At 42.8% G+C, this 25,069-nt stretch overlaps 1 protein-coding gene and 1 long non-coding RNA gene across 4 annotated transcripts; one reads left to right on the plus strand and one right to left on the minus strand.

The window, feature by feature from the left end:
- Positions 1–2: 2 nt before the first annotated feature.
- On the plus strand, positions 3–20,793 carry LOC133025535 (uncharacterized). 2 transcript variants are annotated; one of them, XM_061092219.1, is made up of 32 exons: positions 3–487; positions 603–671; positions 789–813; positions 919–939; positions 1,181–1,252; positions 1,346–1,485; positions 1,791–1,913; positions 5,057–5,114; positions 5,399–5,443; positions 5,541–5,591; positions 5,675–5,823; positions 6,022–6,123; positions 6,546–6,594; positions 6,700–6,780; positions 6,999–7,823; positions 7,914–7,991; positions 8,230–8,366; positions 11,685–11,786; positions 12,140–12,197; positions 12,294–12,442; positions 12,654–13,626; positions 13,711–13,832; positions 14,110–14,223; positions 14,670–14,730; positions 15,883–16,005; positions 16,287–16,682; positions 16,769–16,843; positions 16,931–17,064; positions 17,146–17,268; positions 18,086–18,143; positions 18,237–18,323; positions 18,493–20,793. In XM_061092219.1, the coding sequence occupies exons 1-32, from the start codon at positions 17–19 to the stop codon at positions 19,977–19,979; spliced, it is 6,558 nt and encodes a 2,185-aa protein (XP_060948202.1). In that variant the 5' UTR covers positions 3–16; the 3' UTR covers positions 19,980–20,793. The 2 variants fall into 2 exon arrangements, with proteins under 2 accessions (XP_060948202.1, XP_060948203.1); XM_061092220.1 differs by having other exon boundaries at positions 16,772–16,843.
- Positions 17,231–23,501, minus strand: LOC133025536 (uncharacterized). Of its 2 annotated transcripts, none has more exons than XR_009683153.1 (2): positions 23,220–23,501; positions 17,231–18,687 (listed from the first exon to the last, which is right to left on the minus strand). It is a non-coding gene; the product is annotated as an uncharacterized LOC133025536 (long non-coding RNA). The 2 variants fall into 2 exon arrangements; XR_009683152.1 differs by having other exon boundaries at positions 17,231–18,711.
- Between the last annotated feature and the right edge of the window lie 1,568 nt (positions 23,502–25,069).

Here is a 25,069-nt window from a genome sequence, read left to right on the forward strand (position 1 = left end):
GGTCAAGCAGCCGGTCATGCAGCCGGTAATGCAGCCGGTTAAGAAGCCGGTCATGCAGCCGGTCAAGCAGCCAGTCATGCAGCCGGTCAAGCAGCCGGTCATGCAGCCGGTCATGCAGCCGGTCAAGGAGCCGGTCAAGGAGCCGATCAAGGAGCCGGTCATGCAGCAGGTCAAGCAGCCGGTCATGCAGCCGGTCAAGGAGCCGGTCAAGGAGCCGGTCAAGCAGCCGGTCAAGGAGCAGGTCAAGCAGCCGGTCATGCAGCCAGTCATGCAGCCAGTCATGCAGCCAGTCATGCAGCCAGTCAAGCAGCCTATGAAGCAGCTGGTCAAGCAGCCGGTAAAGCAGCCAGTCAAGGAGCCAGTCAAGGAGCCAGTCAAGGAGCCAATCAAGGGGCCGGTCAAGCAGCCGGTCAAGGAGCCGGTCAAGGAGCCGGTCAAGCAGCCGGTCAAGGAGCCAGTCTCACCATCGTACAAACTACTCTGTCTGGTGATAATTATAATTCATTACAACAACCTTGATGTTACCACTGTAATGATGCTTTCTGCAGAGCGCTGAGAGCACATGGGTGTTTATTGCTATTGTTTGCGTCTCCTTGTTGCAGGACTGCAGCGTCATCTTTGAAACTTTATCTCAGTATCTGCAACATGTGTCACAATTGAAACACAAAGAGGTTTGTAAAGATTTTCATATCTTCCTTCAGAAAGTCTAAAAAAAAGATTTTGATCTTCCATGATATGCTTAAAATTCACTACTTACTTACAATATATTTGTAATGTTTTTCACCCAGATGTTGAAGAAAGTCTTTAAAGAAGGTACTATTTTATTTATTTATTTAATAAACCCCCCCTCATATCTGTGTGTTGTTTGGCTCATTTGAATATGATATGATAATTTCCCCCCTTTTCTTCCCCCTGAAGGTTCTTATGGAGACCAAAAAGGTGCACATTTCTCCACCAGTGCTGCTACACCTAATAACACTTATTTATGGCAATAAAGCAAACTGTATCGGCCCAAAGGTCGGAAAATAAATAGATGTAAACATGTCTCGATGCATTGTTTACTCTTTCTTAAGAATAATTGATAGTAGCACAATTTCTAGTACTTTTCCTATGTCTGCTGTCGAGAAACATCTCGGTTGATTTCATTTAGTTTCTTCTCTGAATCTCTTTTCCTTTCTAGCGCCTGTAAAATTGAGTCTGGGCTTGCACAGTTACCTCCAAGAGGCCTTGAAGCTGAATCAGCCAGTTGCTGGTGAGCTGACTCACTTGTTATCATTGTGTTTTGTCAAATGTTAATCTGAAAAATATGAAATTTATTTGTCATTTATTTTTCTTTCATTCGTAGGTGCATCCCTGGTTGTGGCATGTGTGAGCTCTTCGGTTCAGGCAGAAACTATTTATGTTTGCTTTGCTTGTCAGGACTGTTTCCCCGAGTCCTCAGTCAGGCAACACATGAAGTGTAACAAACATGTCATACAAACATTGGTGAGCTTGTGTTCTTCTTTAATGTTTTGTATTGGCTGCATTAATGTGGAGGTAGGGATTGATTTTGGGGTGCAAATGCAGCTGTGTGTGTCAGCAGTACTGGTGTGTGTGATTGGATGTGCACAAAAATGAAATGCCACAACTGATCAATTATAGTGAACAGAAATACCTTATTTTATTGGTACATTAACACTGAGATGAGGTTGGCTTGTTATACAGTCAGCAAAAACCAATGGTTGTTTATGAAAAAAATAGGTGATAATGTTAAGGTAGGAAATAAGCAGCATTGATTGTCTTTCTTTTAGCTGTACCGGAATCCCTGGAGGCTCCCTTTTGCCTGGAAGAACTATGTGGAAAGCGTGAAAGTGTCTAGGGCAGTGGCGTGGGAAGAGGAGAGGAAAAGAGGACCAAAGCAGATGGTGGTGAAGGTAAAAGAATAATTTCAAGAACTTGAATATACCTGCTCACTAGGGTCATCCTTGATCAGTGTAGTGGAAAAATAACGTAAGTTAGTTTAACAGACCTGTCTAAATACTTTTATGATCTGTCTAAATAGGTTTATGATCTGAACTTTTGTGACCTGAAACCTTTATGACCTTTTTATTACTTATTTAGTCTCCAAAGAACTGAATGTATGTCTGCTTTATCTCCAAAGGAAACAAATGTAAATCAGTTTTATGTGTCTGACAAATTGTCACTCACACATAAACTGACTGGATTTCAGGGGTCACAGTTACCTTTTTTGAGAAAAAAGAAAAGTGAACTGAAACTGCACTGGTTGATGGAGGCATACAGCTGCATGGTGGTAATTCTAGCCTTTTTTGCACAAAGCTTTTTGGTAACATAGGGGAATAATGAATAACCTACAGACACCCATATAACTACTAAGTTTACTATCATTTCTGAAGTGAACAGGGAACTTGATGTTTGCAGAAGAGCACGTGGTGATTCCACGAGAGCAGTCTTCATTCCTTGTGCAACAACAGGATACGTTTTTCATGTCAAAGTTGGGAATGTGCAAGTGGTTCCCAAGAGAAGCTCCGTGTGCAGGACAGGGGTGTAAAGTAACGAATTACATTTACTCACGTTACTGTAATTGAGTAGTTTTTTCGTGTACTTTGTAATTTTGAGTAGTTTTTGAAATGGGTAATTTTACTTTTACTTAAGTAGATTTTAACCAAAGTATTGTACTTCGCTACATTGAAAATTACATCCGTTACTGAGTTAAAAAACAAACAAAGTTCAGGGCGCAAGGCAATTCTCACTGGAGGCATACAGCTGCATGGTGGTAATTCTAGCCTTTTTTGCACAAAGCTTTTTGGTAACATAGGGGAATAATGAATAACCTACAGACACCCATATAACTACTAAGTTTACTATCATTTCTGAAGTGAACAGGGAACTTGATGTTTGCAGAAGAGCACGTGGTGATTCCACGAGAGCAGTCTTCATTCCTTGTGCAACAACAGGATACGTTTTTCATGTCAAAGTTGGGAATGTGCAAGTGGTTCCCAAGAGAAGCTCCGTGTGCAGGACAGGGGTGTAAAGTAACGAACTACATTTACTCACGTTACTGTAATTGAGTAGTTTTTTCGTGTACTTTGTAATTTTGAGTAGTTTTTGAAATGGGTAATTTTACTTTTACTTAAGTAGATTTTAACCGAAGTATTGTACTTCGCTACATTGAAAATTACATCCGTTACTGAGTTAAAAAACAAACAAAGTTCAGGGCGCAAGGCAATTCTCACTGCAGTGGTAGATGCTGCATAGAGTGGATGACGTTCCCTAACGTGCATGTTCAACATATGAAAACTGATCGTAAAGTTCACTGTTTGCGAAAAATATGCGCGACATGCACAACACTGCACAGGCATCCACTGCGGAGGGGCTGCAGAGCTGCGGGTTGCAGACCCCTGGCTACGGCGAAAGAGCGATTTGTTTACTGCTCCGCCGTTTAAGAGATGCGGACGTCAAAACATTAGTTCGGCTATAATATTACATCGCATTTTCTCCTCCCGGTCGCGCACCCCATCGGGACCATACAGAGGATCGACTGCGCTACACAGGGGCGGCCCTAGCACATTTGGCGCTCTATGCAAGCTTCACTCCTGCACTCCCCCCGAAAAAAAAAGTTGAAAAACGGAATTGCAACTTTCAGACGGCATTTTGCCCTGTAAGACCGCATTTCATTTCAAATTAACAAAACAACGATCGCAACGACATGGTGCAAGCATTCGTTTTAGACAGCGTCTCTCCTCAGGAGAAGGAAAACATTACGTAACGTTTTTAACGCTAGACTTCAGATAATATGAACGTGTTCACCGTTCAAATTCCTTATTTGTCATTAAGTTGCGTTCAGTTCATCGTTCTCATAAAAATGAACGTGTTCAATGAACGCGTTCTTTTGAACTCGTTCATGCACAACACTGCCTGAAACTCAATAGCCGACTGGCCTACCTGCCTCGGCCGCCTGCGGGTGACTCTTCAGCTGTGCTGGATTGCTGTTCACTGCAAAGTGAACCCGGATGAGCTCTACTCACCTTGAAAATCAGCTGCTGCTCAAACTCAACAAGAAGTTTTTAGACTAGTGCGCGAAAGGCGGACCAAAGTTTCACCAAAAGTTTAAATATACAGTGGGACAGCAGCATTTTAACTTTTTAGCTGTCATGTGGTTCATGTCTTGACATGTCCTCCCAAAAGTTCTTAAATGGTGTGTTGACATGTTAAATGTTTAATGTTTGACATGTTTGCACTTAAATTTGTAAAGATCTCCTTTAATTAAAAATATCTGTTTTTGGATTGGATTTATGAGCCCTTGTCTTTTTTTGCACTGTATAGGAGCGGCCCCCATCAAGTTGTTGGAAGTAACTAAGTATCTTTTAAATGAACTACTTTTTACTTTTACTTGAGTAGATTTTTAGCTGGGTACTTTTACTTGTACTTAAGTAAAATTTCATCAAAGTAAAGGTACTTTTACTTGAGTACAATATTTCAGTACTTTTTACACCTCTGGTGCAGGACTATGAATCTTCCACACAGGGAGAGGTTGTTGTTGAGTTTTTTTTTCAACTGAAGTATTATGTGACTTTAAGTTTCATACATTTAGGGCAAAACAATGAAAAATAATAAGATATGGATGCGGACACTGATTAATATTGTACCATACTATGAATATGATAACTACAAATATAGCAGCATAGTGTTGAACTCCTCAGTGCATCCTTGCATTCTGCAAAAAGACAGTTGTACCCCATAAAGCTTTGGTTCACAATTTCCTCGCTGAGTATCTTTACACAACCACAATAAGCATCAGCATAATGTCTTTGAAATGGCTGATATTCAGCTGCTTCTAAAAAATACATGATGCGTTGTCTATAATAGTGATCAGGCAGAGCATATGATGTCTTGATAGTCCGGGGTTCTTTGGTTTTCAAAGAGCACATAATGTGCTTGATGCCCCTCTCATGATGAGGAACTCCCTCTCATCATGTCCCATTGACTGAAGGTTCATTTCCTGCCCACTGTCTGTTTCTATTGTTAATTCTAACTGAGGTTTTCTTTTCCTTCTCAGGTCCTTGATATCCCAAACCATTTATTTCAGAGCTCCACCCCACTTAGTTACCAGGACGGTAAGCATAGGTCTTACATCAAGTTATCCAGAGATGTTTGAGGGAAAAATATTGGTACTTTGTTCTTATTTTATGAGGCACTACTAATTCATGTGGAGACAGAAGTTTAGAATGCATCGAGACAGTTCTTTGCATATGTATATTTACCTGCAGAGAGATCATTTGAACTGGATTTGGTCATGTTTGCCACAAAGCTTAATCGAACAACATTAAAACAAAACAAAAAACAGAGTCGTGGTTAAAAATAGTGACTTTGTCTCAACCTTGATTTTTCTTTTCTACAGCGATGGAGAGACTCACATTATACCACAATCTCTTAAAGAAGGAAGGTTAGTAATACAATCAGTTTTTTTGTCTTAAATACGATAAAGGATATGATTTGTCTCATAATTTTAATCTTACATCTTGTCTGTTATGCCGGTGCAGTCCCACACTGTGAAACGTACGACAAACAAAACGGGAGGTTTCCTCTTCTCGGTGAGTACGACTGGAAAGAGAGTCTTGCCAGAAATCCAGTGTACTGTGGATGTTTTTGACATTACCTCCCCTTGTTGTTTCAGGCAAACAGTTCCTGGTCACGTTCAATCAGTGTGTCATACGGTACCACGCTATGGAAATGAGATTTCCTTGTTTACTCTGTGGGAGGAGACTGTCTGGTTATGAGTTTTATGCTCATTTGTTCAGCTGGGAACACGTTAAAAATTTTCTGGTGAGTAATTTTACCTTTATAGTATTATATTACATTAATTTATAATAACGCAACCTTAGGTGACCTTAGCTCAGTACTTTGAGTAATAACATGTGGTACCCAAAGGCAGGAAATTGCCACTAGGAGCTCCTTATTCTGTCAGGGGCAGTTTTGTATTAATTAACAGAGCATTTGACCTGCCTGTGTGTTTGTGTTTAGGACCGTGTCCACCCAGGCTCGCTGACTTCAAACACTGACACTGAAACCTTACTGGACTTGGCAAAACAGGCAGACCGTATTCACCCCATATCTAAAGTACAGGTAATCTATTTGCAAATTTAAATTTCTGTGCTCACTTCACGTGCATGTAAGAGAACTTATAGTATGCCACAACTGTAGCTGAATCTATGAGGTCTGACTGTTTGCGTGGATGCTAACAACGTTATGGACCATAACAGTAGCAAGCCATGATCTTGGCCGTCAGGAAACTCTGGAGGCTGGAAGCCTCTTTTTCATACAGGATTTCTGTCAGAAGTATCTGCTGAACTTTCATACGTGATTATGATACAAAACTGTGTTTTGCAGTTAGTATACTAGAGGTTATACTTATGACCTATTCCACACATGACAGATATGATATTGCTAATTCAAAGCATGCACAGTGTATATAAGCTTATTTACATCTACACAAATTTTTTTCCCTCGCCCTGTGGGCTCAAATGTAATATTTTCGGCCTTCACAGAAAATAAAGTTGGATAAGCCCATTAGGGAGCCGTGCAGCTACAGCACATGTAAGTATATATATATATATATATATGTGTTATATTACCATGAATGTGGCACATTGTCATCTATAACTGTGAACTAGTTTCCTGATAATGCTGTTTCTGTTCCAGTAATACAAATATTGTCATCTACAAACAGAAGAAATGGGGGAGGAAAGCTGAAACCCACCATAACACTTAAAAAGAAGCTTGGTAAGCCCATTAAAACATGGATTGGTGAAGAATGAGTTGTGTAAGTGTTTTTTGTACAGTGTGACCTTAACTACCAAGGCCCGGGTAGAGTCTCTGTCTTGTGCGTGTATGTCACCTCTTTTTCAGTTTTGTTTCTACTACTACTAATGACTTCACCTTATGCAGATAATTAAAAACATTCTAATGAAATTCATATTTTCATGTGATATATTCCTCAGTCCCCAGGGAAACTCTTAAAAAAGTAGATGAAGCCGATGTGAGAGACAACAGTCCGAAAATATGTTCGACAATGGAGGGATCTGACAGGAAGACCAGTCAAAAATCTACAGACAATCCTGAAAACACTTTGAAATACACTTCAGTGGAACCTTGTTCTGGTGAAAAAGAAGCAGAGGGAGCCCACAAAGAGACTCTTACACCAAGTGACACACAATCAGAGAAGAGCACAGAAGCGTTTTCTCAAACGTGTCCAGATGAAGTTAGGACAGCAGGTGTGGAGACCAGCCAGTGGATAAAGCGGGGGGAAATTGCTGAGATAATAGAGGAGGTAAAGAAAGCAGATGTGGAGACAAGCCAGTTGATAAAGCAGGAGAAAATTGCTGAGATAATGGAGGAGGTAAAGAAAGCAGATGTGGAGAAAAGCCAGTTGATAACGCAGGAGAAAATGGACGAGATAATGGAGAAGGTAAAGGAGATAAAGAAGGAGATACCGGTGGAGTTGATGGAGATAAAGGAAGAGAATATGGAAGTGTCTATATGGGAAATCACAGAACACTGCCAGAACAAAGACAATGATGATAGAGCAGAGACAACGAAAAACAAAAGAAAGAGGCAAAACAGCCTGTCTGAAAAATCACAAGAAAGCAAATGTGCTGATGAGGATGTGGGAAGAGAAATGGAGCATAAAAGGCAGAAGCTCAATTCCAATGAAGAGTCACCTTGTGAGGAATCCCAAACAATTTCAAGCAGTGGACTAAAGCTGGAGACCACCATCATCCAGAGAGAAAGTGCCAAACTAAGTCACATGACTAACAACGATAAAGGTATGTACATATTTACCTTTTTGAAGCTTCTTTCTCTTGTGATTTGTATGATAACGGCTTAATCTATGGTTATCTATGGCTCTTTCACAGTGTCCTCCTATGAGAACCACCAACAAGCACTTCAGCTGTGGCAGTTCTTCAAGATGAACCACCAAGAGCCTGTAGTGGGTGAGTGTTTCAAAGCAGCAGTTGATGGATCTCCGTGTTAAGGCCAATTATTTTATGCTTCTGCGCTGAAGCTACGCCGTAGGTACTCACGATTACGTCGCCCTAGCATGAATATGTATGAATATGTATAAATATGTTGATTTGCGTAATATGCATGCATCATTCTATTAAATCCTCTTTGTGAATGTAAATGTTTCTTGCCGTGATGAAGACTAACGGTGAACAATATACTTTCTAGGCTTAAACGCACTTCTTGAATGCGTCTGTGATCAACATGACCCCCTCTACCTCTGTAAGTGCTGCTCTGTGAAGCTCCCAGAGCCCGATATCATCACCCATGTGACTGGACTTGACCATCAGAGGATGTATCTGCTGGTAAGTCAACATTAAACAAGAGGCAACATGGTTGTTGTGCCGTTCTAGCCACTCTGGATTATTTGTGCTTTTCTGAAATGAGAAATATTAATTGTGGAAGAATGAAATCACATCTTGCCACTTATTTTCAAAGCCTTGCAAATAATGTAATGTTATCAGAATCAGAATTCTTTTATATGCCAGGTATGTTTGCACATACAGGAAATTGCCTTGGTGTCATTGGTGCACTACTTTTGAACATAAAACAACAATATAAAAAACAACAATATATAAGAAATAGAATAAAATAAAATAAAGAATATATACATATATACAGTAACAGAGTTATGGGCACGTGCTGTGCGAAGGTGCAGAGATTGGTGATAGTGCCAGTAGTATATAAGTTATGAATTATAAATGATGTGTAGGGGGTGGGGTGTGGTGGGGTAGAGTCAGTGCGGTGCAGAGTCAGTGTGATGCAGGGGGCTTGTTTGTGAGCCCCACTGCCACGGGGAAAAAACTGTTCAGATGGCGTGAGGTCTTAGTGCTGATGGCCCGGAACCTTTTTCCGGAGGGAAGTCTCTGGAACAGGTGGTGACCGGGATGGGAAGTATCAGCAATGATCTTGCCTGCCCTCTTACTGGTCCTGGAGTGGAACAGGTCTAGGAGAGCCGGCAGGTCACAGCGATGACCTTCTCAGCTGACCTTATGACCCGCTGCAGACTGCCCTTGTCCTTGGCAGTGGAGGCAGCGAACCAGACGGTGATTGATGAGGTGAGGATGGACTCAATGATGGCAGTGTAGAACTCAACCATCACTTTCCGCGGCATGTTGAATTTCCTCAGTTGCCGCAGGAAGAACATCCTCTTCTGGGCCTTCTTGATGATGGAGGTGATGTTCTCCGCCCACCTCAAGTCCTGTGCAATGATGGTCCCCAGGAATCTGAAGGACTCCACTGTTTTAACTGGGGAGTCGCACAGGCTGAGGGGGGCGGTTTGGGCTGGGCTCCTCCTGAAGTCTGCCACCATCTCTACAGTTTTTAAAGGGTTCAGCTCCAGGTGGTTCTGGCTGCACCAGGAAGCCAGGCTGTTAACTTCCTCTCTGTAGGCGGTTTCGTCCCCATTGGTGATTAATCCGATAAGGGTCGTGTCGTCTGCAAACTTCAGGAGTTTGACAGAGGGATGGCTGGAGGTGCAGTTGTTGGTGTAGAGGGAGAAGAGAAGAGGGGAGAGCACACAACCTTGTGGGGCTCCAGTGCTGATGGTCCGGGACTCAGAGACCAGCTTGCCCAGCCTCACGCACTGCTTCCTGTCAGTCAGGAAGTTAGTGATCCACTTGCAGGTGGGCTCAGGCACCCTCAGCTATGTCAGCTTGTCCGGAGAAGAGCTGGGGCGATGGTATTGAATGCGGAGCTGAAATCCACAAACAGGATCCTGGCGTAGGTGCTGGGGGAGTCGAGGTGCTGGAGGATGAAGTGAAGTCCCATGTTGACTGCGTTGTCTACGGACCTGTTGGCTCTGTAGGCAAACTGCAGTGGGTCGAGGAGGTGGTTGGTTATGGTCTTGAGGTGAGTCAGCACGAGGCGCTCAAAGGTCTTCATTACTACAGAGGTCAGGGCGACAGGTCTGTAGTCATTAAGGCCTGTGATCCTCTGCTTCTTGGGAACGGAGATGATGGTGGATGTTTTGAGGCAGGCGGGTACAACACATTCAGCCAGTGAGGTGTTGAAGATGTTCGTATACACTGGAGAAAGCTGGTCTGCACAGTGCCTCAGTGTGGAGGGGGAGACAGCGTCGGGTCCAGCCGCCTTGCGGGGGTTTTGTTGACATCTCACACCTACCTGAGAGAGGTGTGATGGGGGGGGGGGGCAGTCAGGGGCCATATTGTGGGGGGGGGGTTGAGTCTTTGTCCAGGCTGGGGTGAAGAGGTGTAATAGTTATGTGGGGGGGCTGGGAGTCTGGGTTAGAACTAGTCCATTGTGTTTCAAATCTACAGTAAAAGTAATTCAGTTCGTTTGCAAGTTTCAGGTCTTCCACAGAGTGGGGGGATTTGGTTGTGCAGCCGGTGATCACACGCAGCCCCTTCCAGACTGACGAGGAGTCGTTGGCTGCAAACTGTTGTTCCAGCTTCTTTGAATACTGTCGTTTGGCCTCCTTAATCTCCTTGCCAAACGAGTATTTTGCCAGTCTGAAACTATCCATGTCCCCACTCTTGAAGGCCGCCTCATTCTCCAAACAAAGCTGTTTGAGTTTTGCTGTGAACCAGGGCTTGTCGTTGTTATAGCTCACCCTGGTGCGTGTTGGAATACATCGGTCTTCACAGAAGCTGATGTATGACGGCACAGCATCTGTGTATTCGTCCAGGCTGTTGGAAGCAGTTCTAAAAATGTCCCAGTCAGTGTTGTCCAGGCAGTCACGCAGCTCCTCCACAGCTTCTCTGTTGCTCCAGTTCTTGGATCTCAGCACAGCAGGTTTAGAAAGTTTGAGTTTCTGCCTGTAAGCTGGGATCAGGTGAATGAGAGCGTGGTCGGACAGGCCCAGAGCAGCGCTGGTAACTGCATGATACGCCTTGCTGATGGTGCTGTAGCAGTGGTCCAGAGTGTTCTCCCCCCTGGTCGGGCATTTGATCAACTGTTTGTATTTGGGGAGTTCCTGAGATAAGTTCCCCTTATTAAAGTCCTCGAGGACAATAACAGGGGAATAAGTGTTCTCTCTCCTCCTCTCCACCCCCAGTACCTGCTCGGCGAGTTGTCGTTGTGCCTCGCGCACGTCCGCTTGCGGGGGGGGTGTAAACTCCAGCCAGGATGAAAGAGGTGAACTCACGGGGAGAGTAGAACGGTCTGCAGGTGATGAAAAAAGTTTCCAGGTCCGGAGAACAGGACTGTAAAATCACTTTCACGTCGCTGCACCAGCCCTGGTTTATATAAAAACAAATCCCTCCGCCTTTTGCCTCGCGTGAGAGGATCGGGTCGCGGTCCGCGCGTAACAGCTGGAAGCCGGTCAGCTGTGCGGCGGAGTCCGGTGTGGCTTCGGTCAGCCACGATTCCGTGAAACACAAGGCAGAAGTAAGGGAAAAGTCTCTGTTTGTCCGGATGAGGAGGCGCGGTTCGTCCATCTTATTGCACAGCGAGCGGACATTGGAGAGGAGGATGCTCGGGAGAGGTGAGCGTAACCCCCGCTCCCTGAAGCGATGGAATTAAAGCCAGCTTCATAACTTTTCTTCTGGTCCATAAGTTCTACTATGATCGATAAAAATACAGAGTTTGCAAACTAGTATTTAATGCAAGATGGTCTGTGTTGTTGTAGTGATGCATCTTCCTGTGTTTGTTTCTGGCATCAGGGAACACAGAAATTCCTACATCCAACAAGGAAGCGCTACAGGAGGAAGATGAGACGTATGGCTGCTTCGTTTGAACAAGATAAAGGATTTGGAGAGGCTCAGGTCTGGATTCATCCTAATGAATTAAACCTTTTTACTCTGTTTGAGTCTTTCTCTGTCTCTAGTAGATGTAAAAGTAGCAGTTTTCAGACATAGGAAGAAAACCTAACTTTTGGAGCAAAGTGGGTAGATCCAGAATATAATTTTTTCACTTAGTGGTGATATAGGACATTTCTCAAAATCTTTGTGATTTCTTTCAAAAAATAAAGGAGAAATCTTGATGAAAAAAATCAGGTATACTTGAACTGATATCCAGGACTGCGTGCAATGATGCTGCTTGAAGCTAAGTGGACTTAGCCGAGGTATGTGCACTACTGTCATTCTATTTACTTACTGCAAAATGTCTTGACCTTCAGGTTATTGAACTGGATGAAGACGTTTTTCAGAGAATCTCAAAACAGAGCTTTTATTCAGGTAAGGTTCCACCTTTCCTTAATTATATATCTAAACATGCATAAGTGTGTTTTTGCTTGAAGCTAATTAATTTTTTTCTTTGTTATACTTTGTTAGCCATGGAGACTATAAGAGTACTTCTGGCTCAGCAGGACAAACAGCATGAACCCACTTTAGCCGCAGCTTTGCCTGCTGCTCAACCTGAGCCGGCCTCAGTCACCGTTCATGCTAAACTTCAGTTTAACTCCGGGATGGACACCGTCCAGGTCAGTTTGGAAAAAACTCCTTCAGTTTGGAATATAGAATAACTGCATGCTGAGCTGATCAAACAGGAAAATTCAGTGTTTTTCTTAGTTCATGTGCAATTCTGTTTGAACTTTGCACGTCTACTCTGTTTTTGCATTCATGTTTTCTATCAAACATGTAACTTTACCTGATGGAGTTTAACAGATAAAATATGGTTGTTTCCTTTTGCAGGTGATAAATATGGATATTGACTCAGAAGATTCTGAGACAAAACCTTCATCAGTAACTGCACCCATGTCTGTGATGACTGAAAGCACTCAAGATGCATCAAGTCCTCATGTGTCCAAAAGTGGGACAAACGCTGATTCCACAAGGACTAACTCAGGAGATAAAATCGCCCCAAACACAATCATGGAACGATTGAAAAAATTAACCTCTTCAAAAGTAGTGGGGAAACTTAATACAGCAACGACTTTAGATTCTACCACTACTACCGCCACAAAATCCACGACAGCCATCACCAAATCTACCTCCATTTCTTCCAAGCGTACTCCAGAGTACACTATACCCATAGCAACTGTCCTCAACCCAAGAAGAGCAGCCGCATCCAGCTGGACCAGAGCCCCCACCACATTGGGAGAACTGATCTACAAATGCAAGGCAGCCAAATCAGGGGCCACTGCAACCACCACTAAACCGACGACTACCACCGTCTGCACTGTCACCTCCTCTAAGTATACAGCAGCCTCTCCCACACTGATGGGGAGCACGTCTTCTTCTAACATGAGCATCTCCAGGACGGTCTCAACCACGAAACCCACAACATTGACAAAACCGATGGGAAGCACACCTGGAGCAGCAACCAAAACTACAGCGATTCCATGTAGACCTTTACCAGCTTCTCAAAGCGGATCCACAGTGGTGCATAAAACCACTTTACCTCCCAAATGTACAGTTACACCTCGAACTACAGTGACAAATGCAGCCGCTGCTACATTGACTCAAACGTCACTTCAATTTGAAAATATCAAAGCCTCCGCCAAGACAGTACAGGCGAAGAATACACTGTCTAATGTTGATGCTGCATCACATATTCACAAGAGCATTGCCCCTGGCACGTCTGTCAGGTCTGAATACAAGAGTCCCCCCACAGAGCCGTCACAGGCCTTCACAAACAAGGGAAACAAGAACCCTCCCAGACTTGGTGAGCGCTATCATTCTTTTTGTAAATCAATTCCTTTCCTGTCAACTCATTTTGATTTTGGATTCGTGTATATTTCTCTTACAGGCTTAGACGAGGTGATTACAGTGACTTCTGGAAACAAGAAGCAAATCTACTGTCAGCTGTGTTCCGTCAGGTTGAATGAATCCAGTCACCTCACCTGCAAGAGCCACGTGTATCAATGTGTGGTACGTGCCTGATAAGTGGTGTTGTATAAAATGTGAAACCTAGTTCACACTACAGGATTCTAAGTTGCGGATGAGTTCTGGAAGACGCTGACTAAAATCCCCAGATAGATCGGAGCCAACTGACGTTCCATCGGCAGGTGCTGGTCTGAAAGCAGCCGTAGTGTGAACTGCACATCGTTCCCACGACTTTGAAAGTCTTGTAGTGTGAACTTAGTTCCAGAATCTCGTAGGGCAGGGCAGTTTACCTGATTTCAACTGTGTGTTTTGAATAACCTAGAAAAAGAAGTACAGCGGGTTCCTTTCGGATATGTTGGAGTCGCAGAATAACTGGAACATGGTGGTCGCAAACTTGGCTGAGCTGGAGAGGAAATGTGGAAACCGGAGGGGCCAGGTGATCATACAGTCAATATGATTCAAAATATACAGTGGTTGTGTTTGTTCATCTTTATATATGCTGTATCACATCCTAGGTTAAGACTTAAACTAAGCCATAAATAACTATTCTAATAATATCAAAGGAATTTTTAATACGATGTAATGTCAAATCATTAAGTGCCAGTGTTGACATTTTAAAGATATTCTTTATGCAAAATGTAGTACATTGCAATAATTGTTGTACATTAGAACGAGGTATTAACTTTTGTTAAAACTGCTAAGAGTTTGCTAAGAGATGATAAATTATCCAGATAATATGGAATAGACCTATCGACTAATGAAACAGATACACATGCATCAAGTTGTCCATCTGTAAATGGCACGGACATGTTCATTATTTATGGTAGCTTTGTTTGACTTTTAGTTAACACAATTGGGTGATTTTGTCATTCTATCTGTTAGACGATTGAAGTGACAGATGATGTCTATTATGAGCTGCGTGATCGCCTGGATGCCAAAACAGGTAAAGATATTCTCAGGGTCATCTGAAGACATGAATATAAGAAGACAATATACATGCATAAAAAAACGCAAAGACAACTGTTATGGCAATTTTACGTAGTCGTCAGGATTAAAGAGTGAATCAAACAAACAGTTAGTCTGTCTTTAATAACGAAGCTCGGGACACAATCAAACTGACAGCAAGGCTGTCTGCTTGAGAGTGCAATGAGTCTCTCAGGAAATGGCAGTTATGAAGGCCCCCCAAGCAAAACACTCAGAGGGACTTTACACAAAAACATGAACAGCACACGTGGACAGGCAGATCATCTGATCACAGCATCAATAACATCATAAAGAAAGTTAAGATACAGCATTTGAAACAGGAACTTTGACTAGACAGTGTCTAGACACGATCTCCAACAATAGATTTTTAGAGAAAGTGTCGGAAACACACACACATTTAATGATTCATATGAACCCGGGTCACTTGATGCAGATGAAAACAGAAGAACTTATCAGATACATTTGAACCTGTGTTGTGTTAACAGACACTACAGGAACAGTATAATTTTCCACTACACAACGCAGGAGGAAAAAAACGGAAAAACATACGTCTTCTTTGATAAAATTTGGTAAAATAGAAAAAGTTTGTGATGGAAATCTGGAAATATAAGAGGCTGGAACACCAAATTTGTCTCAGTGTATTTTAATAGAGGCTTTTTGCAGAAAGGATCAACACAGAGAGGGATCTCAGAGTGAAGATGGAGAACAGTCCATAAAAGGAACTGAGGTTGTTTTTCTGAGCCGGTTCAGACTGGTTCTGTGGGAACAGTTTAAGACAGGAATTAAAACACATGAGAGAATGATTTGCATACGTATCCATTCGGTTCTTGGAAAGTCAATAAGTAATAGAAAGGTCACATTTTTTCGGAAGGTCAACAGGTTTCAGGTCATAAACAGTTCAGGTCATAAAAGTTTCAGCTACAAAATAGGTTTCAACCACACTTATTTAGTTTCCACTACACTTAGTTATTTTTCATCTAAAAATTCTACTTTGCAGGAGAATTATCAACAGGGAAGAATTGTATTTATTTTCATGGAAGTGAACAATTTTATTTATAAGGTTATCGTTGGTTATTGTTTTGGTCTTAATCCTCTGTCTCTTTCTTCTCAGCCATAGTAAGACTGAATAAGATGCTGAATCAGGCCCCACCCCCCTTCACTGATGACGCTCCAGAATCATTGAGACCAAAACTTGCCTTCCCAAGTTCATGTGAGGCTTCAAGCTCCGATGATGGTAAATTGAAGTTTCAGTTCTGAGCGTCAAGCTAAAAATTTACGTTTATTTCATCCACATGCGAATGCATTTGAACTTGTGATTTAATAAGTAAATTGCTGAGATGATGCGGTTGTCTTTGGACATATTCGTCACCATACTTAGGACTTTATCTTGATCTTAAGTTGTGATGACTGGAGAAATGCATGTATTTGAATTTTTGTCTATGTTACTAATAGACCTGTGAATGAAACTCACATATCTGGAATTACACTGGACCAAATGTTTTCTTTTCTTTTCAGTGATTGACACACCTCGGGATGCAAAACCAGAGCTTCTTACCAACAACCAGCCGCAGCAGGAGAACACCTGTACACTCGTCCAAGTCCAAGAGCAACCTGGTCGTGCAGATCCTTGTGCCGCTTACTCAGAGTCTGCATTCACCCCCGCCCAAACCCCTCATACACACGAAGGGACTCTTGAGAACAGACTGCAGCAGCAGGAGAGAAGTGACCCAGACATGCGGGACACTAGTAAGACGTCACCTGTAATGTCCTCCAGCCCAGACCAGTTCTCCTCAGCTCCAGCGAACACGGAGCAGCAGGAAGCATCAAGACTCAGCCTCAAAGTAGAACATGTACCGACACCAGAGCCCGAGCAGCACTGTGCATCAGTGGTGCTCCCAAGCCTTTCAGTCGGTAGGTATTATGCATTTACACCATGTGGATCTGCTGGCTTTTGTCCTTTCATGTACTGATTTGTGATTTTTGTTTTGGTGCCGCAGCAGAAAAAAATCAGGGCCGCAGTTTTTCATCCACAAATGTTAGCGCTAGACCAAAGAACACTGAACCGATCATAGGTGGGTGTGAGTGTGACAATCCTTTTCAACTTCATGTCATTTCACAAAAGCATACATTGAAATTTTAAGAAAACTTATCCTCATCAGGTCTGGACAACGTGTGGGAGTGTCGAGGGATATTTGGGAATTTATTCTTCTTGTGCGAGAGCTGCCAGGAGACGCTCTCCATCGATCACATTTTTCAACACCTGGTCAATACGGACCACGTGCTCAAATACATGGTGAGTGGTGTCTCAGTAATTCAAAAATGTAATTTACATTTGTTCCAGTATTTTTAATGATACAATATGCATGTCTTTCAGTGGACGTCTCATTCACATTTTATGCTGCAATTCTGGCCATTGAAGGATCTGGCTCAAGAAATCAAATTCAAAATTTTGAATGACGTGGTGGCGAAACTCTCAAAAAGAGACTTTATTTACAAGGTAAATGAACGGGTAACGTATCAGGTCAATATGTTACACATGTGTCAGCAAAAAATCATTTCAAATAGATCATCCATATTTTATTTGTATAGGTCATATTCCTAAATCCCAATTTGTCTCATAGGTGTGACATCCTCTGCCCTTAAAGTGAGGAAAAACAACAGAAATGCTTTTAACAGAGAAAACTTATGCCCAAACAAAGTAACAATATAACATTCATGAGAAATGACAGTGATAAATGGAGATGTGTATTAATGTTCTACTATTTATACAAAAGAAAATGCCTTACAGATGAAGGGAGCACCAATGACAGTTGTAATGTAAAGGCCAAACTTTACTGTAAAGTGCTTTGAGTGGTCATCAAGAGAAGAAAAGCGGTATATTGATATAAATAATTTACCGTTACCATGTAATGATAGAGGTATTGCCAGTAATGGTTTTATATGTCAGTAGGCATATTAGATATCTAAGCATTCTAGTTGTAATCATAATCCAAAACCAAAGCCATGATCCTACATCTGCAATGATGAAGCACAAGGAATCCAGGGAAGAAGTCAAGTCAGAAAAATACATTAATGTGAGGAAGAAGATGCTCCATGTGTCCTTGACAATCTAGGCCTCTAGCGGCATAACTAAGAGCAAGACCAGGACAGACCTGAACCAGCTCTAACTAGAAGCTTTATCAAAAGGGATTTGTTGGATTTTTATAAACACAGATGTATAGTTGTCTCTTTTACTGATTTCACAATAAATAATATAATTGAATGCACAAAGTGGAAATAAATATTCTCTCCTCTGACTGTTTTCTCTCACAAAGCGTGTGCTGCTTGGACCTGAGCTGTTTGAACGCGTGCGGACGGCTCCATTCAGTGAAGGTAGCAGTAGGTTTCATTCACAGCTGTGTCACACCTGCTGGTGTAAGTGACTAAACAGTAACTAGTGTCAACTGTGCTGATTGTTTCTTGTAGCTTTTCACATGGTGACAAGAATCAGGAAAGATGAGGAAAGCAGTGTTTTGTCCCTACCAGTCTGTACTCCACAGTCCCACCGGCCAAGTAAATTTAACTTTAATTTATCAATACTTAATTGTGTGCGTGCCTGCCTGTGTGTTTCTGTTTCTATTCACACACAACACGCGCACATTTATCAAGGACACAAAATTATTTACCTTCTCTAATCTGTACTAAATTTAAGTTTTTTCCTTTTTTCCTTTGTCTCCCAAAGACAAATACCTTCCAACCAGAAAACGTCCAGCTGATTCATCTTCTGAAGTGCTGGTCACAGATGTCCCCAAACTGGAGGATCCTTTGCCAGCCAAACGCACACGCAGCTCGTTGGCACCGCACAGTCAGCCCATCTCGGAACCAGCTCTCGGGTTCACTGTTAACCCTGCTGCAACCTTCACCTGTGGTCCGGAGTCTGGAGAGGAGAAAGAACCAGGAGCTGGATGTGACAAAGAGAGGAGTGTGAAATGCTCAATGCTTGATGACCTTATAAAGCTGGTGCTGCAGAAGAAATCTGAGAAGCAGCTGTCCCCTTGTAGGTCCGCTCCCTGTCACGCCGACGCCACAACCTCCACTTCTGAAAGTGGTGCGGAAGGAAAATGGGCTTCAAGGTTTGAGCAGGCTGAAGTGAAAATGGAGGAAAAGGCATCACAGTGGGTTTCACAGTGTTCTTGGCTTGAAGCTTCATTAAAAGATATTCCGCGCTCCATTGAATCTTCGTGGGGGATGTATCCAACAGCACCTTGCGTGGAAATAAAGTACGAGCAGCAAGACGTCATTCCTCAAGTTCTGTGTGACAACAGCTTATCTCCAAGGGGGCATTCACCAAGAGGCAACCTTTTGTCCTCAGCAGCCGTCGGCACCACGCTGCCCTCTGTCGGCACTGCCCCCCCCGATGTGCTACAGCGCCAGACGAGCGCCGATGCTCAGAATAAGTTTGTAAACGTGAGCAAACTCCAGCCTCATCTCACCAATAAGGCCGCCAACTTTAACGCGGGTCAGGTATCACAGCGACAAAATAACACAACGGCCGACACCACCAGTTTTTACACCATTAAACCCATCATTACTGCCAGGTCGGACCACACTAACCAGCCACCTATAGGTGGTTATAAAGAAAACAACAACACTGAGGTGAAGAGAGAAATTCAGGAGGCTCACAGTTTGTCGACAGTTCAAACTGTGAACCCCGGTATCACTCCGGCAGCTCCTTGGGGATACGGACATCGTGTTTCTGAGAATTTCGCTGGTTGCACAACCCCAGAGAACCCGTCTGTTTATCCCCAGGGTTTATACCAACATGAAGGGCTCTACCCAGGTCAGATTAATCCAGAGCAGCAATCAGCTCAGGTGCGTTTTCAAAATTGTGGAAACGTTTTTGCAGCTCCACCACTCCCAGGACGGCTGAGCCTGGATGTGCAGCAGCAGCAGCAGCAGCAGCAGCAGCAGCAGCAGCAGCGCTCCTCATTGACTAGTGCCACCTGGTCTGCTGGCGTTGGCAACGTGACAAATGATGCTGTGAATTTCAGAGCAGCTCCTTTCACTCTTCTAGCCAACAACAATTCACAAAGGCTAGCTGACCTGAGCGCATCCAGCACCAGCGGAGTCGTTCCAGGGCAGAGCATCAGCGACACAATGCCACGGTACTTTTACCAGGTTTACAACAGACCTCCAGCTTTTCAATCTCCTCACTCCAGCCAACAGTGAAAACCTCTCCCAGGCTTCTGCAAACTCTTGCTATGCTTCTGCCTCTTTGTTGTTGAAGCTCCCTCTATGGTCAATACAGCTTCTCTTACATCCCACCATACTACTTGTTAAAGCATGTTGATACCAGGAGCTTACAAGTGATTTCTGCTGTGCAGACGTTAAATATTCTTTCAGTTTAGGAGTGTACGGCCAGGGAGAAGTGGTCTGAGGACATGATGTTGAACACTGTACTACAGATGACGGATCAGGATCTTCATGAATAGCGTCTGTTCACTTGTGACTATAAAGGTACTAAATATAATATTATCACAGGCTTGCGGGCATTTCTTTTTGTTTGTTTGTTTGTTTTTTGTAACAACATTTTTCTGTTGGACATTTCCCCACTTTTTTTACAACAGTAAATTATTAAGTTAAGGCCATTTTAATTTTGAACCCATTGAAGAGAACCTAGATTAGTTGTTATATTCTTATTTAAGGATTAACAGATGGAAATCAGTGCCTTTGCTTTGGTATTTTCTGTATGTTCACACGTGCACGGTGCTGCCTATTTCTAAGGCTCTGCTTTGTGAACATTTGGGAAGATGTGTGAATTAGTTTGAACAACTTAAGACAAAGGCATTTTAATGGATAATAATTTTAAAAGAAGTTCAGGATACCGTGAATGTTTGAAACTGAATTTATATCTTATTTTGAATATGAAGGATCATTTCATAAACTCTGAAAAGGGATTTAACTGCGGATGATGGTTTCAGTATTAACAGTTTTAATGTTACATTTTCTGCTGTTTTCAACTGATTTCGGGCATAGTTTTATATTCACATTTTGTTCATCTGAATAAAAGATTTTTCCTAATAACTGTGTTTCCTTCTTCCTAAAATAGCTGTTTGAACTTTATGTATAGTACAGAGCAGTTTGGTCAGTTTTGTATCTGTTTCTCTGCCTAAAGGGCATCGTCCGGGAGAGGATATAATAGAGTCTCAGTCTGCAGTCAGTGTTTTGGGGGGGACTGTAAAGACCACATAACTCACTTGTCACTTGTGGGCCTCAACCACGACTTCTGCCTCTTAAGGGCTGGCCTCCGACAGGTCAACAGATCATGTCTGCACATGTGTTGAGCATGGACAGTTGTGCGTGTAGTGGACATTTATCTCAAGATGTGAAATTAAGAGTATCTCAGACCGGAGATTTCTTTGAGTTTTTAATTGTAAGCTCTGCAGAGGGTTACACAGTCAGCATCAACGCTCAGAGTGGAACCTCGAATAGTTGGTTAAGAAGGTTTTTATATATTGTGGGGTAGTATATTTATCTAATGGCTAATAGATCTTTTGAACATGGTTATCAAATACAATGACATGACAATATCCTAAGGCGCCTTGAATCTTATGTCTAAACTTTTAAGAACTATTCCAGATCTCTGCTAAATTCCTCCTACTCTGAAAGTTATTTGAACCGTGCAGTGCATTATAAAATATGCAAACAGGTTCTGCAAGGAAGGTGCACCTGCTATCACACCTACAGTTAAACTTTGTGGTTTTCAATCTACAGACATGTGTTCAAACATTTCTTTTGAACACAGAGCCATTGAAATTTCACTCCAGGATTTACATGTAGATAGTGTCTCCATGTCTCAAAGGTTAACCTGTCCCACCACGTTCACTTCTACCATTGGAGAACTCAAACCTTCCCTCCTCACAGGTTGCACCCAGTTCTGTCTATAAATGTCGTTGTCTTGCAGGAGGCAAGTCAAATTTTCACCATTTGGCTGTGTGATGTCTCCGAGTCTCTAGAGCTCGTCCTGACCTGTGAAACTTCTTGCAATAAACATTATACTTGTAAGTTCTGGGTCTGCGGTCTCTTCAAACACCGACTTTGACAAGACACTGCTGCTTGAAAGACACAACACTCTGCAGAGGGTTACAGAGTCAGCATCAACGCTCATAGTGGAACCTCGAATAGTTGGTTAAGAAGGTTTTTATATATTGTTGTGGCGAACAGGAAACAACAGAAAGCAGACAGGAAACGTCTGCCGTCTGGCTCATGAAGCGCCGCTTGCTGTCTGCACCCCGCACCCAGGGCTGGAGGTCAAACCCCGGAGTCAGACCTCCAGGGTGACACAGGCAAAATATACAATAAGTAAAACCAGTGGAGATTCTAGAATCTACTGGGGCCCCCCAAAAAAAGTCCCAAGGGGGGGCCCCGCAGAACTGTTTATCAACATGTTATGAATAATCTTAAAAAATCAGAATAAAGGAGGTAAAATCATTAAAAGAGATGTTTTTAATATGTTTTAAAGCAGCTATGGTACACATTATGGTCCACACTATGGTACATTCGTTAGATACCACAGTACTTGTACCATAGTGCATTACATACTCTACTAGAGTACATTCATTAAATGAAATGAATCCTGCGCAGAAGCGATCTGCGCAGGATTACTTTTAATTTAATTTAATTTAGTTTAATATAATTTAATTTGTTTGGGCCCCAGCACTGACAGACAGTGAGGCCCTATTGAAATTTTAAGGATTGTTATTATTATTATATATTATAAATGATTCTTACCAACATGTAAGGGAACATGTTCACATTGACAGATTTTCCCAAAAATCGATACACATGTGTATCATGACCAGACAAACAAAAAAGTCTACAGGAAGCCTACTATTTTTGCATTTAGGGGCCATTTTGGCCATATTCCACATTTTTACTTTGTGGTACTTGCACCAGGGCTTACATCAGATCAACTTCAAATTGAGATGAGTGTCATCACAACAAGATGGAGATACAAACCAACTCAAAGAGTGCAGTTCGCTGTGCTCTCAACTCTCCATTATTTGACGGTCTGTGTTCGAAGTGCCCAACAATCTTCTGACATTTAGCCAGGACATTTTCAAAACCACTGTCTTTTAGGGCCACGGTGATGGTCCTTTGCAGACTGTGTGCCGCGCAGTCTGTTGTTCCGTCATTTTGCCTCTTAAATTGAAGCTTTCTGCCCAACACTCCCTCAGCTCTCTCCATCTTCACCTCGGTCTCTCCCAGCGAACTGACTGGCTGCAGGCATGTGGCGGTTTCGTGTCACGCTGGCTCAACGCACACCGGAAGTAAACAAAGTAGCGTTAACTGCGTTAAAATATTTAATCACAATAATCTCATCGATTAACGCATTAACTTTGACAGCCCTAGTAGTAAGACATTGATCATTGTAGTTTTCAATTACATGCATCTTCCAGCTTTTTCTACCTGCGCTGTTTCCTTTGCTCATCTCTGCCGAACAACTCATCCTCAGCGTGTTCAGAAAGCTGCAGGATATCTGCGTGTGGGCAAGTTTTCCAAGTTACACAGGATTTCTTCACTATCTGTGCCAATTCAGGCTTCATTCTGCTCAGGTGATGTTCTTTCAGCCAGACTTCACAGGGCTCCACAGGTCTGCCCATTGGGTCAGGTCTGACAAGCCCACTGTGTGTGTCGAAAGCTGTCGTCAGGTCTGCCAGAAACGAACTGCATGACTTCTCTGGCTCCTGTGTCATGTTGGGGATAGTTGAGAAGTTCAGTCACAGAGCGAATTTGTCCCTCACTATGTCAACAAGGGCCTCAGCAGCATTTCTGAAGTCTGCGTTTACTCTGTGATCAAAGTCTGGGTTTTCCAATCGATCGGCCTTTCAGGGGTAAACACGCTCTGAATTTAGATATTTGGCCAAATGTTTGTGTTAAATGCCTTGAAATTTGGTTGAGCGTTGATTCAATCATTCAGGACTGTAAAGACCACGCAAAATAACTTTGTTGTGTTCACTTGTCACCTGTGGTCTTAAAGTAAGAATCTTTGACCTTGTGTTAACACCTGAATCCACAGACAGCGGGGCCTAGTGAGAGTTTGTGCACAGTACCTGAAAGTCGCTCAAAAGTAATTGTTGGAGGAGAGAAAGGGAGAGTTTTACTGCTCAAGACTGTCCTCCCCCCGCATGCATGGTATTTGTGGGGGAGGACAGTATCATCCCTCAGTTCCTCTGCTGCCTCTGTTACTTTTGAACCGGTTTGTGTTATGGAATCTTTCTGAAGGCTGATGAAAGGAGAACTCAGGCCGCAGCTGATGTCTTGTGCAGGAGAGATTGATGTAGACCTGATGCATGATGGAGACCAGAAGGTGGAACAATATACAAACGGCAAAAGATTAACATAAATAATTGTCCCTCTACTTGCATCAACTATTCAATGTAGACACTACAATTTACTGCTGGTTGGCCCTTTATCTATAACCTGACCTTGGGAACTGCTTGGAGAGAAGGGAGTATCTGTGGAAATAGAGGAGGCAGTCAGCATGTTGAAGATGAGATGTTGCATATTGTGGGACTGCTGCTGCTTCTACTGTGTGGACCTTGACCTCTAATATGACCAGTGTTCTATGACAAGTTACATAACTTCTTTTGATCAAACTTGGCTGTATTACGGGAAATACCAAATCCTCAGTTGTAACTTTATCTGGACAAAAACAGATACAGAGCGACACACACAATTGGCTCGACGATAAGAAAGTCCCTCACGTACAACCTGAGTGAGCAGTTACAAGGTTAGGGTTAGTCTAAAATCCAATCACTATATCTTTGAGTCCAAATCAGAGTTATAGCCAAATTTGAAGACATTCCTTCAAGCTGATCTTAAGATATCAAGAAATACATAAATCTACTTTGTGAGGCCACCGTGACCTTGACCTTTGGTGCCAATTGTGAAAGGACTCCTTCAGGCCACTGCTGGCAGCAACAAATCTTAACCTTCACCCAGTCCATTGAAGATGTGAATTCCACACACACACACACACACACACACACACACACACACACACACACACACACACACACACACACACACACACACACACACACACACACACACACACACACACACACACACACACACACACACACACACACACACACACACACACACACACACACACACACACACACACACACACACACACACTTGTACTTCTATCTTAGTCAAGACACTCATTGGCATAATTCATTCCCCAGCCCCTGACTACAGCTTTAACTTTATGCTTATTGAACAGGTTCATCACCTTTTTGGGGCAAAAT

Source organism: Limanda limanda, chromosome 19 (assembly GCF_963576545.1).
Source record: "Limanda limanda chromosome 19, fLimLim1.1, whole genome shotgun sequence".
NCBI classification, from domain to species: Eukaryota; Metazoa; Chordata; class Actinopteri; order Pleuronectiformes; family Pleuronectidae; genus Limanda; species Limanda limanda.